Here is an 18,752-nt window from a genome sequence, read left to right on the forward strand (position 1 = left end):
TCACGCAGCGTGTGTCCGCTGCGTAAAACTCACGACATGTCCTATACTTGAGCGGTTTTTCGCGCCAGTTGTTTAAGAAATGAAGGCAAAAATAATAGCACCTCCTTCATTTCTGATTTGAAACATAAAAACCGTGTCATAACGATGCCATAAGTGCGAAAATAACGCACCATACACGGATGTCACACGGAACTGCAACGCGCGCAATACGCTGCATTTTTTGCGCTCGCAAAATGTACACGTTCGTGTGAATAAGGCTTTATGTACGACGCTAGGAGTCCCTGCCTCGCTGCGGGACAACTGTCCCGTACTGTAATCATGTTTTCAGTACGGGACAGTAGTTCCACGGAGAGGCAGGGACTCCTAGCATCATACATAACTGCAGTGTGTTCGGTCCGGGACTTGCGGCCGAAATACGTTCCATCCTTTACGGACCGAACATGCTCGTGTGAATTATCCTACTGTTTAATAGTTCAAAAGCAGAACACCTTGGACAACACAAATCCCATTATTATGTTTGGCATAAGCATTGCCCAGTGAAAACATCAACCCTACAGAAAAATGTGGTGGTGATGACTTAGACAACTTTTTGTTGCACTTCTGCAAATTAAGTAAAAAAAAATTAATAGGGGATCCCCAAAACTTAAAAGGTTAGGAATCACTGCCCTACACACGTTGTTTCGACGGTATCCTTTTGACTGTCTATGACAGGTTTTAACCCAATTGCAGTGTTGATGGTCACTAAGTGTAGACGACTTTTAAAAAAACACACAATAGGATTTAAAAAAACTGCCGTAAAAGAAAGCATAGGCTTTCTATGTCCTTCATACGGAACTGTCCCTCCCCACACCCTTCTCAATCCATCCATGAAATGACTGGTACAGCTGCGTCTCCCTCCTTCAGCACCAGATGGCGCTCTTGCTCACCTCTGTACATTTGCGTGACGTGTTTCCGCGGTCCCTCTGTCTGTCTGTGGGCTCCTCCCATTGGCTGCTGCTGATAGCAGAGACTCAAGGTAACGCACACATTACGCCCCTCGCTGAATGCAGAGAGTGACAGCCAGGGACTGGGACAGCCGCTCTATATAACTGCCGGGGAGCACTTTGTAAAGCCAAGGCTAACCATGCCCAAGAGGAAGCCCGGACCCATCCAGCTGAACCCCACCCCTGATGGGACCACTGTGAACGGGACCCCATCTGCAGAGTAAGTGACCGCGGGGGGTGATGAAGCCTTGGCACGCTGTACTGGAGGAGGGAGGGAGGGAGATGCCCCTGACCCTTCCTACTGGATGCATAGCAGGCATGCACCTACTAGCGAGTCATTGTCCTGTTGCATTTTCTGAGACTTTTCCTCTAGTGGACGGGAGACACTTGATGCACAGACCACACGTCTCCATGATGTGACTGGTATGTGCAGGGCTGTGGCAGCTCTCATGGCACTATATTCACTGCAGCCTGGCACTGTGGTTGCACAATGAAGATATTGGTACAAGTGCTTTGGTTTAGACCTGTACAGCCAGTACTGGTGAATAGTTCCTTATTTCTGTTACTACCCATAGTTCTGTACATAGGGGGAGCGCCACAGTCTGCTGCCAGGCATTGCAAGTCATAATACACATATATCACACAAATCCTGATCCTGCAACTCGCTTATATAATCCAACGGGCTCCGAAGATGTATCTAGAAATTACCGATAATGTAAGACGCCCTGGGGGCAATTCAACCCTCTATACTGCTCCCTTGAGTGCCCATGTTGGAGGTAGCATAGTAAAACATGGTGCAAATCCTAATGCTGCTACCCAAAATGATCAGCCAATCAGCAGTGTTGGGAAGGCTCACATGACTCCCTGTCAGACTTGTTAGAAATGTCCTAATTCTAATGAGTCCAAGGGGCTGAGACAAGAGGAGTTGGATCAGTGTATGTGGCACAGTGGGTTTCAGACCACTGAAGCATCTGTGGTAGTCACACTACACTGATCTATCCAATAAAAGAACAAAATCTGAAATAAAAAATGCAGCCCTTGAGGTTGTGTAAAGTTTGTGCTGTGCCAGCGGTGCCAGGTATAACGGGTGCTTTCTTCTGCCTGGGTGTGTCTGGCTGGGAAGGTGTGGAGTGAGCATGCCCTGGGACATGACAAGAATGTTCAGATTTTCTCTTCCTCCTGCAGTGAGTCTCAGCTACAGGTTTATAAATGCCCAGACATGCTCAGCTGGGACCCTCCATCTTTGTAAAAACCGGGCGCTATACACACATGACCCGGTCAATTCTCCCTGATACTCCGTTATCACTTTCTCTATAGAACGTAAAGCCGCAGGCAGTGGATTTTGCTGGTCATACTAGCACAAATCTTTAGGCTGAAATGAATATGTGAGGGGGCTGAGGGTTGGTATTCTGCCCAGTTACGGTAAGAATCCTTGCTATTTGGAAGTGATCAGGTCGGGTTACACTTGTCCACCTTGCCGGCTGAGCTTGTGTTAACAATAGGTAAGCACATAGATAGGGGCTTGTGTGTTTTTCAATGATGAGAAATGACGCGTATACTTGAGCCATATACAAAAAACTTTTTTTATTTTGTTCTGACACTTCCAAAAAGCCATTGTGCGACATGTATAAAACATTTTGAAACTTTTTCAAAGTATTGGAAATTTATTGTAGCCAATAGCTGTCTATTCCTATTGTGCAGTTGAGACTTTCTTTTTTACTGTTTTGCATTTTTAACCTTTTCTGACATATCTTTGAGACATGTTAGAAGATGTAATTGGGGGTGTGAGTCGAGGCCCCCAATTACAACAGAACAAAGGGGTTGCAATGCAGTGCTGTTCAGTCTGCATCACTTGGAGAGCCTTTCCCATGTAATTATGTGAGTAAAACCAACAGGTTGAGGGTATAGAGCAGTCACCTTAGCGCTATGGCCCTTTTCTTCTATCGATCACTAACGGTCTTGGATCACTGACCCACATCAATGTTAAAACGTGTATATACATTTAAAGAGACACTGTAGGTAGTATGTATAAAAATGGCCCCATATGTTGTCACCATATTACAGAGATCTACTTCTGTTCTAAGGCATTCACGATTGTTTATCTGATTGATATAGAATCTGCCAGAAAAAAACGTCCATATTGCCTCCGTATGATATTGGACGCATATGGAAATACAGTAGGGCCCCATAGGGCTGCCTTATTATGGCTCTCTACAATTACATGTTGCATGGAGCTGTTATATGGCCGTGTTTTATGAGGGGTTTATTAGCTTTTGTCTGAGTTACAGAAATCTCCAAGTGAAGCTGACTACAAAGTGTGGCAGTCCCTTCCTTCAGCTCACTGACCCCCTCCGATAAACTCTCCAGATGTTCAAAGGTACACATCTTTTAAAGGGAACCTGTCAGCGGGTTCATGCTGCCCTAACTACAAGCAGCGTGAAATAGTGACAGGTACCCTGATTACAGATAGCTATGTTGTACTCTGAAGCGTTTCAGAGAAAACCTAGTTTGAAGATGTGCCGAGCTCGGGGAGAAGTGCCTAAACGGTGGCTCCCCACCAGTTTCTCCCCACCCATCTCCGCTTGGTTGACAGATCTCTCCCTATTTGTGTATTTCCTTTTAAAGATTTATCAATTATCACTTTTTAGTTAACCCCGTAGCCTCTGTTTACATCTGCATCAGATTCTCAGTTAAGAGCCTCCGTCGCAGATCTGGTAAATAATGCCGGACAAAATAGAGCAGCATGCTGTGATGTTTTGTCCGGTAAAATGATACCATGATGGAAATCCGACGGACGCCATTATAGTCAATGGGTTCTATCGGGCTGCGTTGGTGTCTGTCATGCGACGGATAAGTCACTGCCATTGTTTTTGTCGTTCTACTCCTATGACGGAGTAGAACTATGGAAATATAGGATGCAGATGTGAACTGAGCCTTCCTCCTTCATTACATCTCTAGGCCTCATGTATGAAAATTGCTTAGAGCAAAAGAAAAATGGCCTCGGAGGCCATGGCATCTAATTAGCATTCACCTTTTCTAAAACGGCATTGAAACAATGAAACATGATATTTGATTAGTTGCGGTGGAAAACAAGTAATATTTTACACAGAAATCATTTTAGCATATGAAGTCCCGAGTGAATTGTTATTCATCCAATATGAATGACAGCAGGTTTTTGTAGACCAAAACGATCAGGATAAATGGAGTCAATCCTGTCAGGCTTTATTCAGACGAACGAGTGTAAACTCGTACGTGAAAAACGAAAGTTTTTCACGTCTGTGTCGCACCTGTGTGGGACTTGGACTTGAGTCTATTGTGGGATTCGTGAAAACGGACAAAAATGGGACGTCCTATTTTTTTCACGGGCCCTTCGCATGGTCTGTTAAATTAACGGCCATGTGAACCGCCCCATTGAAATACATGCTGCTGTTAAAAAAAAAAAATAGAAAAAATGGTCGTCACAGACTATATTTATGTTCGTCTGAATAAAGCCTTATACGAACAATACAATTTTTACTTCTACCTTGAAACTTGTAAATATAAGTATCGGCGGCATATCGATATTCCTAATTTGGCAATCATTTTCAGGTGGGGTCTTGTGCTGCATTGTAAGGGTATGTTCACACACTACACAAAAAACGGCTGTAAAATACGGAGCTGTTTTCAAGGGAAAACAGCCTCTGAATTACAGCCGTTTTTTATGCATCAGGCATTTTATGATACGTTTTTTACAGCCGTTTTTGGAGCTGTTTGTTTATCTATTGAGACAATGAAAATCTGCTCCAAAAACGTCTCAAAAAGTGACATGCACTTCTTTTTTATGGGGCATTTTTTTTATGTGCGGTTTTTAAAAATGGCACGTAAAGAAAGCCCTGTGGGAACGGAAAGCCTTTTTCCCATTGAAATCAATGGGCAGATGTTTGGAGGCGTTCAGCCTACGTATTTTCAGCCGTTTTTCGGGGCGTTCACGGCCCGAAAAACGGCTGAAAATAGGTCGTATGAACATACCCTAATACATTTTGGAGCACTTTTGCTGTAATCTAAAATATTGCAAAATAAATGAAATGTTACTTTTGTATGTGCCCCTTAGGCCTGGTTTACACGAGCGTGTGTGTTTTGCGCACGCAAAAAACGCGGCGTTTTGCGTGCGCAAAAGGCACTTACCAGTTCCGTGTGTCAGCCCTGTATGATGCGCGGCTGCGTGATTTTCACGCAGCCGCCATCATGATGACACTCCGTTTGGATGTTTGTAAACAGAAAAGCACGTGGTGCTTTTCTGTTTTCATTCATCCTTTTCACAGCTGTTGCGCGAATCACGCTGTTCGCACGGAAGTGCTTCCGTGCGGTGAGCGTGATTTCCACGCACCCATTGACTTCAATGGGTGCGTGATGCGCGAACAGCGCACAAAGATAGGACATGTCGTGAGTATTTTTCAGCGCACTCACGCTGAGCAAAACTCGCGGACTGTCTGCATGCCCCCATAGACTAATATAGGTGCGTACGACACGCGTGAAAAACATGCGTGTCGCCCACACGTATATCACGCTCATGTAAACAAGGCCTTAGTAGAACCCTTCTTCACTGTATGCCTGGTCTGACCAGGTGTAAGCTGCTCAACAATTTGTAGTTGATAGTATATCCTAGGGATATGCCATCAATGTGTGACCGGTGAGGAGCTGACTGCTGAAAGCACTGCGGCTCTTTCCAGTTTAACTACATGCAGCGCTACTCTTCATGTTCTGTCTAGTAAAACTCCAAAAGGGCCTCTGCACCCAATTGTTCTCGTGGTCGGCGGGAATAGTACCACTACCAATCACACATTGAAGGTAAATCCTAGGAATATTTCATATTCTCCCCTCGAAGCAATGCTTTTATAGGACAATGCCTCCGTAATGCTAGAACATGAGGCAATTTACTTTCTTGTGGATTCCTTGTGAATCAATGAGAAAAAATCGGAGGCATTTGGTGGTAGAGTATTGATCCATAGCAGGCTATTGGTGCCACATTACATATCTGAACAACATGAATCAAAAATATTGCCGTGAGCATGAGCCATTAGACAAAGAATTTACTCAATATTTTATGTAGCATTTTACTGGAATGGTGAAAAAGAAGTTTACCTATTAGTGACAGTACGGAGATGAACATGTACATATACTATATAACCAACAGCGTTTGGACATCCCTCCTTATGATTGAATTCATGTTTTTAAGCCACAAACCTTGCAAACAGGCACATAAAATCACGCACACAGCCATGCAATCTGCATAGACAAAAATTGGTAGTAGTATGAGTCGTGGAAAAGGTGACATTGTCACTGAGCTTTTCAGTACAAGTCAAATTGTGAAATCTCTGATCTAGATCTACCCTGGTGAACTGTAATAACAGCTCAGCCGCAAAGTTATAGACCGCGCAATCTCAGTGTGAGGCCGCCAAGTTCTGAAGTGTGCGTCGCATAGAAATCGCCTATCCTGTTACATCACTCACTACAGAGTTCCAAGTTGCCTCTGAAAGTGACATCAGCACAAAAATTAGCATCGGGAGCTACATGAAATGGGTATCCATGGTCCAACATCTGCACGCAGGCTTAAGATCACCAAGCAGAATGCCAAGCGTCAGCTGGAGTGGTGTAAGGCACGCCACCACTGGACTATAGAGTAATGAAAACGTGTTGTATGGAGTGATGAATCACGTTTCACTTTCTGGCAGTCTGATGGACAGATCTTGGTTTGGTCGAATGCCAGGAGTTTGCTACCTACAAATGCATAGTGTTATTGTAAAATTTGGTTGAGGAGCGGCAGTGGTTTAGGGCTGTTTTTCAGAGTGTGGGCTGAGCCCCTTGTTTCCACTAAAGGGTAATGTTAATGCTACAGCATACAAAGACATTCTAAACCATCATATGCTTCCAACTTCGTGGAAACTCCAGGTTAACACACAAGGTTTTGGAATGGGATGTCCAACAAGCTCATGTAGGTGTGATGGTCATGTGTCCACATACTTTTGGACAGAATAGTGTAAGTCTGATTCAAATAGGAGCTTATCATGTTTCTTCCTTACCTAGCACCTGCGTCTTCATCTTTGAGGGTATGTTCACACACACTATTTACGGATGTAATTCGGGCGTTTTTGCCCCGAATTACGTCCTAAAAATGCGGCTTTAAAGCGTTGACAAACCTCTGCAATGGGCTGACGTTTGTCTGTTCACACGAGGCGTATATTTTCGCACCGCTGTCAAAAGACAGCGCGTAAATGGACGCCCGCGTCAAAGAAGTGACCTGTCACTTCTTGGGGCGTAATTGGAGCCGTTATTCTTTGACTCCAATGAAAAGCAGCGCCAATTACGTCCGTAATGGACGCGGCGTTCAAGCGCCTGCACATGCCGTTACGGCTGAAATTACGGGGATGTTTCCTCCTGAAAACATCCCCGTAATTTCAGCCGTTACGGACGCCCTCGTGTGAACATACCCTTACTCCTCTTGGTGGGTCCCTCTGGATGCTGAGCAGCTGATAGGGCAGGTCTAGAAGATTCATCTGCTATCTTATTAAAAGATATTTAATTATTATTCTGAAGATATATATGTAAACTGTGTATTCCTCTGAACACCTGTCCTACTGTTTGCACAGTACATTTAGAGACAAAAATAATTCCTTGCCTAACGTTTGTAACCATTTATTGCTCCAAAGTGAAGCAACTTTGTAAATAGTCTTCATTAAAAATATTCTAGTATTTTGTATCTACAGCTACTATACAGATCCATGTTAGCAAATCACAAACAAACCATGTTTAGTCCGATCCCGCAGTCCTACTTTATTCCATCTATCTCCTACTTTTGCAAACTTCTAGTTGGTAGGAAGCAATAAGTAGGGGATAGATGGAAGGGGGGTTACTGCAAGATGAGTTATGAGTCTGCTGTATCCATGAGGCCAGCACCCCACGCCGCTCCTCGTCCCCTCACCAGTGATTCCCGGCTGGTGATGTATCTACCTGTTTACACAGCGTCCTTCAGTTATAGTAGAGGGGGTAGGGAAAGGCGTTGGGAGCTCATAAAAACAGCAAACTCGTTTTTGTTGTTTGTTTTGTCTTTTAATGTAGCGTTATCTTTTTCAGTTTTGCAGATTGCATTTTTAAAGTATTGTTTTTCTCCAATTGACATCCGTTGGGGAAAAGGAAAGCACCACAAAACCACCCAAACCACAACATGCTCTAAAATTGTGTGCAACCTGAAGCAAAAAAAAGTAAAAATAAAAACCTGCAATTTCTCAATGTTTTTTTAACACCGCACATGTTGCAAAACCAGCCTTACATTGCATTATGTATTCTGTAGGATAGAAAAGATGGCTAATCCATAAGAGTATATGAATGTATGTTTCAATCCATGGAATTATAAAGTGGGGGAGGTGCTTTGTTTATGGGGGGGCTGAGGTAAGGATGTACTTGTTGTTTATGTTGCTTAGCAACAGAGGCATTGGAAACCAGCTGAATCCTTATAAATACTACTCTTGAAACACTCTCCGCCTACAGAACCCATTAACACTCCCATGTCTAAAGACAGGAGCAAGCATCTCTGGATTTGTCATTACAAGCAGAGATCCAGCAATGTTATAGTTAAGACAGAACAATGGCTTCATCTCACCCAATCTCTGGATAAAAACTGCAAATACAATAGTTAATTTATATGGCTCCTTATTTCTTTAGCGTGAATGCACAGCAAGTGTTAATAGGCCCGGTTGTGTTTATGGATTGTGTGCTGAGCCCGCATCACTCGCACAATCAAATGTAATGGGAACATGATCTACCATTGTACAGAATAATAGGATTATAATGACTGGAAGGGGTTAATCGGTAGGCATGCTGGCCGGTGAAATACTGTACAAGTTCATGGCATTCGGTAATCGCCTGAACATGATGGAATATCAGCGGCCAGTAATACACCACCTGTATAATCCGGACACCCACACGAGGGTTATTAGTAGCATACATTTGGGGGTCACCACTATATGGAAGCTGCACAGGTCATTTCCCCCCTTAGACAAAGGGCTCATACACACGACATTACCATATGCACAAGCTTCGTCCAGGGGCCTCTTACAGATTCATTAAAACCTCTGTGTGGTTCCCTGTGAAATTCGAGGCACAGAGGGAAAGTATGGGCCCATAGATTCACCTTTGAAACCAATTTTGTGTCGGTTGATTCTGCAATCTTGCTTTGTTCCACCTGTCCCCTAATTCTTAGGAACTTGGTGCGTTTCCTAGAAGTAGAGGACAAAAGGATGGCAATATGACTGCAGCATCAGACCACACAGAGTTTGTAGCCTGTTACTATAGAGACACATAGGTCTGCATAGGAGCTGTAGACGCAATATTATCGATTTTTAATGAAAGTGAACCAGCCAGTGACTTTGTGTTGCCCTAAGTAGTGCCAGACATGCTGATTTTTGTGGTCTGTCACTTATGTCCAATGCTTATGAATACACCGGACTCCTTCCTCCCCGCACGATGTGAGTGCTGCAACGTTCTAAATGTAAGTTCTCTAAAATCACTTAACTAAACGACATAAGTGACATACCGCTAAGACTTGCGTGCCCATCACTACTTTATGCTGCCCTCCGATATGACTGCATGAAGTCACTGACCGGTTCACTTTAGGGCTATTTGCAAAGTTGCTTCATTTTTCATTCTAGATGTATTGGAACAGTAAAAAATATTGATCGTAAATATGGACCTCAATTTTAGTTCCTAGGGCTGCCTAGTTATTTTGTCTGATATTGGTTGTGTTATTTAATCTGCCGTTTTCCCTTTGATGTGTTTTTTGGAAAAATGTGGTTACTAATTCTGGCTGACATAAGGAATGGCAGGTTGACTGACGGCAGAGAAGGGGAAAAGCAGTTCTTGGGCTGAGTCTGGTTGCTATGGATACGCTGCCTAACAGCTGCAGCATTTTCCATGATTGGTATTAATGCTTGTATTGGCCTTCTTATATTAGGAGCATAGATTTGTCCGTGACTGAAAGATCAGGTCTACACCTGACACTGTTGTTTGCGTGTTCCACTTTTGTTTTCCTTCTTGTGTTGATGGTCTGGATTACATGTTTAACCCATTAAGCCACCGCGGTGTCTAACTGTACGTCATGTATTCACTTACATTAAATCACCATGGCGTACAGTCAGAAACTCGGTCAATAGCGTCTGCAACATTTTAGTAGTTTGAGGGAGGGGACCTCTGTCACCCTTCGGCCGCCCACGGTCACAATTTTTGTGGGGGAAGCTGCAGTTTTTAGTGGTACCATTTGGGGTACATTCAACTTTTTTATCCTTTTTAATATTTTTTTTTGCTGGAGACAAGGTGACCAAAAACAATTGTTCATGTGTTTTTTGTTGTTGGTGTACACAGTAAAAAATAAAAGTGTGATTTAGGAAATGTTAGGGCACGTTCAGATATGGCGGAATTGCTGTTGATTCCGCTGCGGACAATCCGCAGTGGCATTCTGCAGCAGACTTTTTTTTTTTACATTTCTTTCTATACATTTTTAGGAAACTTAGTTCAGACGTTGCGGAAAATAACTGTGCAGAATTTTCCCTCCGCAGCATTCTCATTATGTTGCGGAGCAGCGGCGAAATTTCACTACGGATTTCAGCCTTTGCATTGCAAAGGCTGAAATCTGCAGCAAGTCGGCTGTGATTTCCGCAACGTCTGAATTACCTGTCAAATATGAAAATGTTGGTGCAAATTCGCAAAGAATCTGCAGCAACATTTTCAGCGGGAAAATTCCGCCATGTCTGAACATGGCCTAATCGTTCAGACTTTTACACCGGCAACCATGTCGACTGTTTTTTTATTTTTTATTTTTTTATATTACTTTTGGGAAAAAAAATGGGAAAAGCTTTTCTTTAACCCCTTAACGACCGCCAATACGCTTTTTCACGACGGCCATTAAGGGTACAAATGCCAGAGCGCCACCTTTTCACGGCGCTCTGACATAAGCCCGGCACGGGTGTCCTGTGCCGGCTACAGCGGGTGTCGGGCGGTCTGAAGACAGCCAGACACCTGCTCTAACAAGTGGGATTGATTTCAACATCTATCTCACCCATTTAACCCCTTAGATGCCGCACCCAATAGCGAGAACCGCATCCAAGTGGTTTTGGAGGGAGGGATGCCTGCTAAGCCATTCCTGAGGCATGACCTAGCAGGTGACTGTCCGTTTTACACTGACAGGCAATAATGCGTTGCAATACAGAAGTATTGCAGTGTATTATAAAGGCGATCAGAAGATCACATAGTGAAGTCCCCTAGTGGGACTAAAAAGAAAGTTATCAAAGTTTAATAAAGTTAATAAATAAATAAAAATCCCACTTCCACTTTTCCCCTTATATAATACTTTAATATGAAAAAAGAATTTTTAAAAAAAAAACATTACACCTATTTGGTATCGCCGCGTCCGTAATGACCCCACCTATAAAGCGATTACGTTATTTAACCCGCACGGTGAACGCCGTAATAAAGAATGCCAGAATTGCTGTTTTCTGTAAATCCTGCCTATAAAAAAATTTGATAAGTCGCAAGTACTCCAAAATGGTACCAATAAAAACGAGAAGTCGTCCCACAAAAAACTAGCCCTCATACGGCTGAATTGGCACAAAAATAAAACTATTATGGCTCTTAAAACATGGCGACACAAAAACAAATAATTTTGCAAAAGTGTTTTTAAAAGTAGTAAAACATAAAAAATCAATATAAATTTGGTATCGCCACAATCGTAATAACCCACTGAATAAAGTTATTCTGTTATTTATACCACACCGCAAACGGCGTAAATCTAAGATGCAAAAAAGAGTGGCGAAATGTATGGGGATTTTTTTATTACCCCCCCCCCCAAAAAAAAGTTAATAAAAGTTAATCAATTATATGTACCCCAAAACGGTGCTGTTAAAAAACACCACTTGTCCCGCAAAAAAACAAGACCTTATAAAGCTATGTCGACGCAAAAATAAAAAGTTAGCTCTTGGAATGCGACGATGGAAAAACGCAAAAAATAGCTTGCCATTAACGGGTTAAGTTATTTTTTTATTTTATTTTTTATTCGTCCCCCCTGGTAAACATGAACTAGTGATCGTTGGTTTTCCTGCACAATATACTGCAATACTTATGTACGTTGGTTCGCATACTTGGCCGTGACCGTGCCGAGTCGTGAAATGCGCCAGTTTTATCGGGTGCGTCAGTTTTTTGTGCTGCAAAATGCTGGTCTAAAGTACAGCACCTAAAAGGTGGTGTAAAGAAGTTCATTACCAAAACAGCCAGATGGTACACTGCAGTGAATGGGATTGTGTGGGCACATACGTGATTTCATGGAACCTCCTTATTAATCCTAGTAAAGTTACTGAGTTTCTACTTTTTTGTGTTTGTGTCACACAGAACAGAAATACAGCGCCCAAACGTAGCGCATACTGTATCTTTGTGTGACTTAGTACGTGTTGGTTTTTTTCTCACTGAACATCAACATCACTTCTTCCTTTGAATCACTATGTATTTCTAGACTTTTTAGATATGGGTTTCAGCAGGTTGTAATTCAGACATGAACATTGAGACAGGTGGAAATAGAAGAAGACATTGACATTGTGACTTGCTGCATTTTGATACATGAAACGTGGTGGCAATGAAAATGCTCCTAGTCAAAAACACTTTTCACGTAGTCTTCATTGAGACAAAGACTAGCAGGGCCTGTAAATTGTGCTTAAAAATAATCCAAACACCAACACTCTACACACACCACAAAAAGCAGCAAGGCGCACTGAATGTTTCTGCCAACCAATACGGTACTATCATCTAGTTCAATAAATAGTGAGTTTTGTCCAACTAGGCAATGAGTTTATTCAGCACTCAGTGGTGGTACACACCTGTGCCAACTGATGCCTCACTTTCCTGGCTACAAGTACAGGAATATGTAGCCCTTTGTCAACATTGATGGTTACAGAATAGGAAGGTGAAAATTCAGGTTGAACACAATATTCGACTCCATTCCCAAAAAATCCATTTATTTTTTATTTTTTGACCCTGCAGAACTATTCTTCTGTAGTCAGGGAGCAAGATTTACCTGTGACCCCCTTGTTCCTTCCATGTCAGTTCTCCAGGGACAGCTAAAGCACTTCTTCTCCAGTATGATGACCCTGCAGAAGAGTACCCCAGACCTCCGCTTCCTGAAATCCTGTGAGTATGTGCGTGGGGGAAGTTGAAGATTGTCTAGTGACTTCTACACAATAACACGATTACAAAAGACATTATATACCAGGGATGGACAAATCTTTATTGCTAGGTCACCACATGGACTAGAAAACCTCTCCTGTTAGTATACTAGAGTGGTTAGTGTATTTAGCAGAACACGGTGCACACATTGCTGTATGGTTTTACTGTGTTGCTGTTGTCCTACTTGGATTACTGGCATGGAGAACGGGATTAGCTTTTGGTGTACTCCTAAAAAGCAGTTGTGTTGAGGTTCGTATGGATACTGCATGAGCACAACTCTGGCCAGGCTTCTGTATAGACCATACAGTATCTGGCGCCAGGTATCTGTGTTGGTACTACCGGCACTACTACTGGCCCTTGCACAGAACCTACTGTGGATGGATTACTGTGACCCATGGTATGGGCTCTATCCTGACTGAAGTTGCTGCTTGGGCACTGCCATGTGGCTGACAACACCATGTAGAGAATTTGGAAGCGTACATTTTATTTTTTTATTTTTTAGATCTTTCTGCAGATACAAAGTAAAATATGCTCAATCTTAGTCACAAGACATGGCTCCATTTTCAGACGGTACTGTTGCCATTTCTTAAAGGGGTTTTACCACAAGATATGTTTATCCACAGGATAGCTGATAAATGGATGGTCGCTGGGGCCCCACGGCTCAGAACTGCAACAGTACAGCCTCAATATGGAACCACACTGGGTTGTCTCTGTCAGTCCCATAGACCTTGAATGGAGCAGCAGTGCGCATGCTCGACCGCAACTCCATTCAAAATCCTCCTCATTGCTGTCCCGTGGTGAGGAAGCATGGGTAACCTGCACTAGCAATTGGTGCAGGTCCCAGTTCACATATATGTATTTAGTGGGAAAACACTTTGGCACTGGCTGAGATTTGTACAGGCCTGTAGTAAGTATACCACACCACTAGCATAAAGGACCTCGCTTATCTAAACTGTTATGCGGTCTACCATAAAAATAAAAAAAAAGACTTTCTTGTTGATGGCAAATAATCTGAGCTCAGCTTTAATTTCTCAAACTTTTCACGTTGTGGTTTCTACTGGCAACGTGGCCAGTGTTTATGTTAGTAAGTATTGATAAATGAGGCTCAAAGTGTCTAATCTGATCTAATGTAACTAGGTATATGGGCTGAAAACACATATTTTAGAGATAACAGTACTCCTAAAATTGAGAGATATTGTTGAACATGTTTAAAAATGCAGATGGAAGACAATTCCTGACAGCCTAAATGGGTTGATGAATGTGGACTTTGTGGCAGTAATAAATTACAGTATATCTTAAAGAGGCTCTGTCACCACATTATAAGTGCCCTGTCTCCTACATAAGGAGATGGGCGCTATAATGTAGGTGACAGTAATGCTTTTTATTTAGAAAAACTATCTATTTTAAACCACTTTATGAGCGATTTTGGTTTATGCTAATGAGTTTCTTAATGCCCAAGTGGGCGTGTTTTTACTTTCGACCAAGTGGGAGTTGTACAGAGTGTATGACGCTGACCAATCAGTGACCAGTCAGCGTCATACACTCCTCTCCATTCATTTACACAGCAGCATCGCGTTCTTACTAGAACACGATGTGCAGCCACATACACAGACATTAACGTTAATCAAGTGTCCTGATAATGAGCACACATCACTACCAGCCTGGACGTCATGTGTATTCAGAATCCTGACACTTCTGAATCTTTTCTGGGAGATTCCAGCAAGCCACGTGTAATCTTGCGAGATTACGAGGTAAACGAGATTTCGTTTCTCTTGCTGGAAATCTCACAGAAAAGATTCAGAAGTGTCAGGATTCTGGATACACATGACGTCCAGGCTGGAGGTCGTGTGTATTCATTATCAGGACACTGGATTAACGTTAATGTCTGTGTATGTGGCTGCACATCGCGTTCTAGTAAGAATGCGATGCTGCTGTGTAAATGAATGGAGAGGAGTGCATGACGCTGATTGGTCAGCGTCATACACTCTGTACAACGCCCACTTGGCCGAAAGTAAAAACGCGCCCACTTGGGCATTAAGAAACTCATTAGCATAAACCAAAATCGCTAATAAAGTGGTAAAAATAGATTGTTTTTTAAATAAAAAGCATTACTGTCCCCTACATTATAGCGCCCATCTCCTTATGTAGGAGTTAGGGCACTTATAATGTGGTGACAGAGTCTCTTTAATATGTCAATTTGTCAGAGGCTTTTTTTATTTCTTTTTTTTAAACCCCTTTAAAATGCATAAATCTGACTAAAATTTTGACACTCAACTCTATCTCCACAGTAAGGGTATGTTCACACAGAGTGTTTTCGGGCCGTAAACGCCCGAAAAATCGGAAGCAGAACGCCTCCAAACATCTGCCCATTGATTTCAATGGGAAAAACGTTCTGCTCCGATGGGCTGTTTTTTTTACGCGGCTGTTTTGAAAAACGGCCGCGAAAATTAAGTGCAGGACACTTCTTGGGACGGTTTTTGGAGCTGTTTTTCATTGAGTCTATAGAAAACCGCTCCAAAAAACGGCCGTGAAAAACGCAGCGAAAATCGCGAGTAGCTTAAAAAACGTCTGAAAATCAGGAGCTGTTTTCCCTTGAAAACGGCTCCGTATTTTCAGACGTTTTTTGCTAAGCGTGTGAACATACCCTAATACACCCCTTCACTTCTATGTTCTCTTTTTAGGTTGTACTATTTGATTTGTTCAGTGACTACATGACGATGGTATATAACACTTAGTGACTGTGAGGAACAGCTTTTTCCCCTAGCTGTATATATGTGGGTTATTCACGTAGGTCTAAATTTCAGCAATCTCTTTCCCTGGTGAGTGTCCACCTTTTAAGACCAAGTATTTTTTACATACAAAATTATTTGCTGTTCAATTATTTACTGATTTAATATTTTACTTTATAGCAGTTGAAGTTATGATTTTCTGAGATAGAGCTCCAAATCCTCTGCATAGACATAGATTTAAAATATACTATTCTGGCTGCCTGTAGCCACCACTAGAGGGAGCTTACTGCGAACTGTTTCTTATTTTGACGTTCAATGTATAACGGTATGCAGCAAGCTCCCTCTAGTGACAGCTGCAGGCAACCAGAATGTTTTATGTTTTAATGCTATGCAGGGAATTTAGAGCTCTGTATCAGAGAAATTGAGCTCCCACCAAATAATTATGAAATGAATCGGCGCAGATTTGGGAACCATTTTAGTTTAAGTTGAATGGCATTCAAGAAAGGGCATTAAATTGCCCAATTTGGACACGGCTGATTGTAGGGGGATCTTACAACTGGAAACCCCTTAATTCAACTGTCACCAACAGGGAAACTGCTCCTGATATGTTACCCATACCTGACCAGGTTCATGGCTTATCAAATCTCAGGCTGGAATTCAGATTTGATCATAGCCATATAACAGATTTTTTTTTTTTTTTAACATCTGGTTAGAAGAACACATATGCAGCCTCATACAACCTATCTACATAAGTTTCACCTATTAGACAGTATAGTATTGGAACAATATTTCTGTACTGTAGCGTCCATGGCCAGTCTTAGTGATGCATCAGCTGTTGAAAAGTCCATGAAATATTGATGCATCCCAGCCTGCTGCATATTATAACAAGTCAAGCATTTTAGGCCTTTTTGTAATGAGCAGTTACACATTTTACTGTTATCCGTGGCTAAACAAATGTTTATTTTTCAACTTCTTCCTTTTTCAGGACGAACCTTGAAGCCCTTCAGAAGAAGTTAGAGGAGCTAGAACTGGATGAACAGCAGAGGAAGCGCCTGGAAGCATTTCTCACTCAGAAGCAGAAAGTTGGAGAATTGAAGGATGATGACTTTGAAAAAGTTTCCGAGCTTGGTGCTGGAAATGGTGGTGTGGTCTTTAAAGTTTCACACAAACCATCCAGTCTTATCATGGCTAGAAAGGTGAGCCATTGACCTTCCCTTATAGGTTTATCAAGTCTAATAAGTTGACTTGAAGTGTACTGAAATATGTGTAATCCAAAACTACTCTGGCTCCAAGTGGTGGATGGACTAAATGTGGGGAGATCTAATTTTTTCTTTTAGTCCTGTATACACTAGGGAATCATGGTCAATGGGTGATTTGTAGAAGAATTCAAAGACCAAAAAGGGCGACCCTATTCTGTATGTTGGTGAATACATGACTACTACTGAGAACCTTTTATAAACCCTTCTCCGTGGCAGAATTATGGCCACGATTCTTTGATTAGTAGAACACCTCAACCAAGAGCGTTAAGAGGCGTCTGCTCTACTCTGTTGGCTTTACACAGCATGCCTTGTACAATGTTTAGTCTCTGACCAACACTACTGCTGGAGCAGCAGCTTCATGGCCCTTCCGACACCGTTCATTGCAAAGTATCTGTCTGTTATTATTTTAGGATCATTAAGGGGTAAACAAAATGTTACTTTGACAGAACAGATGCATAACATTGATTTATTTAATTTATTTTTTTAAATAAGTTATTTCTTCCTACAGTTGATTCACTTGGAGATTAAGCCAGCTATCCGAAACCAGATTATTCGAGAGCTACAAGTTCTGCATGAGTGCAACTCCCCGTACATTGTCGGCTTCTATGGGTCATTCTACAGTGATGGGGAAATCAGTATCTGCATGGAGCATATGGTGAGAATGGGTTTGTGGATAGGATGGGGTGATGCAAGAGCATTGTAGCAAAGGCAAATGGTGAAAACATGAACAATCTTCATTAAGTGCTGTGATGTCATTTCCAATTGTCTTCAAATTAGGGAAAAAAATAATCTATCTGATTGTTGGCAATTCGAATAAATCCTTAAATGAAATCAGTTACCCATCCCAAGCAATCAATGCGGATAAATTGTAATTTAAAGAAAGACGTTCAAACCCCTGTTAAATTAATTAAGGGAGTTCTCCGGGACTTCAACATTGATGGCATATTATTAGGATGGGATGAATAACTGATTAAATTACAGATTTACCATCAATCAGAAAGAATATTATCCCCTAATTTGGAGACAATTGAAAATTAGATCACAGCACTTAAACAAGATTATTCATAACCTGTATCCTAAGGGTTGATTGGTGGAGGTCTGACCTCTAGGAGCTCAGCAGATCAGTAAATTGAAGGGGCTGAGCGCTCCTGTGCAGCATTCAAACTTTGATGACCCCCTCCCAAGGATAGGCCATCAATGTTGAAGTCCCAGAGAGCCTCTTTAACCGTCACAACGGTGTTCCGTAGTCTCACTTCTCTTACAGTAAAGAAAGTGTTCTATTTTCATGGTGAAAACTTCAGATCTGTTGGCATACTTGCCATGCTTTTGTTTTGCTACGTACAATATATCAAGACAGGGTGTGGTACTAATGAGTGACCCGATATAGATGCCACTTCTTTAAGTGTTGTCCTTTTTTTTTTTTCCGCCAGGATGGTGGATCACTGGATCAAGTGCTGAAGAAAGCTGGAAAAATTCCAGAGAAAATTTTGGGAAAAGTCAGCATTGCAGTGAGTATCGATACGTAATCTGCATCCATATAA

The 18,752-nt window shown here is 42.1% G+C and overlaps 1 protein-coding gene across 2 annotated transcripts in view; it reads left to right on the forward strand.

The window, feature by feature from the left end:
* The first annotated feature begins 960 nt into the window (after positions 1–960).
* The window catches only part of MAP2K1 (mitogen-activated protein kinase kinase 1), a 40,887-nt gene continuing 23,095 nt past the window's right edge, over positions 961–18,752 (forward strand). The window contains exons 1-5 of one of the 2 annotated variants that reach the window (XM_075858317.1): positions 961–1,203; positions 13,104–13,187; positions 16,938–17,148; positions 17,720–17,866; positions 18,642–18,719. In XM_075858317.1, coding sequence (XP_075714432.1) covers positions 1,124–1,203; positions 13,104–13,187; positions 16,938–17,148; positions 17,720–17,866; positions 18,642–18,719 — 600 coding nt within the window. In that variant the 5' untranslated portion in view covers positions 961–1,123. The remainder of the gene's footprint in view (positions 1,204–13,103; positions 13,188–16,937; positions 17,149–17,719; positions 17,867–18,641; positions 18,720–18,752) is intronic. The other variant, XM_075858318.1, reaches the window with a different exon arrangement.

The sequence above is a fragment of the Rhinoderma darwinii genome, chromosome 3 (genome assembly GCF_050947455.1).
Source record: "Rhinoderma darwinii isolate aRhiDar2 chromosome 3, aRhiDar2.hap1, whole genome shotgun sequence".
Classification (NCBI taxonomy): domain Eukaryota; kingdom Metazoa; phylum Chordata; class Amphibia; order Anura; family Rhinodermatidae; genus Rhinoderma; species Rhinoderma darwinii.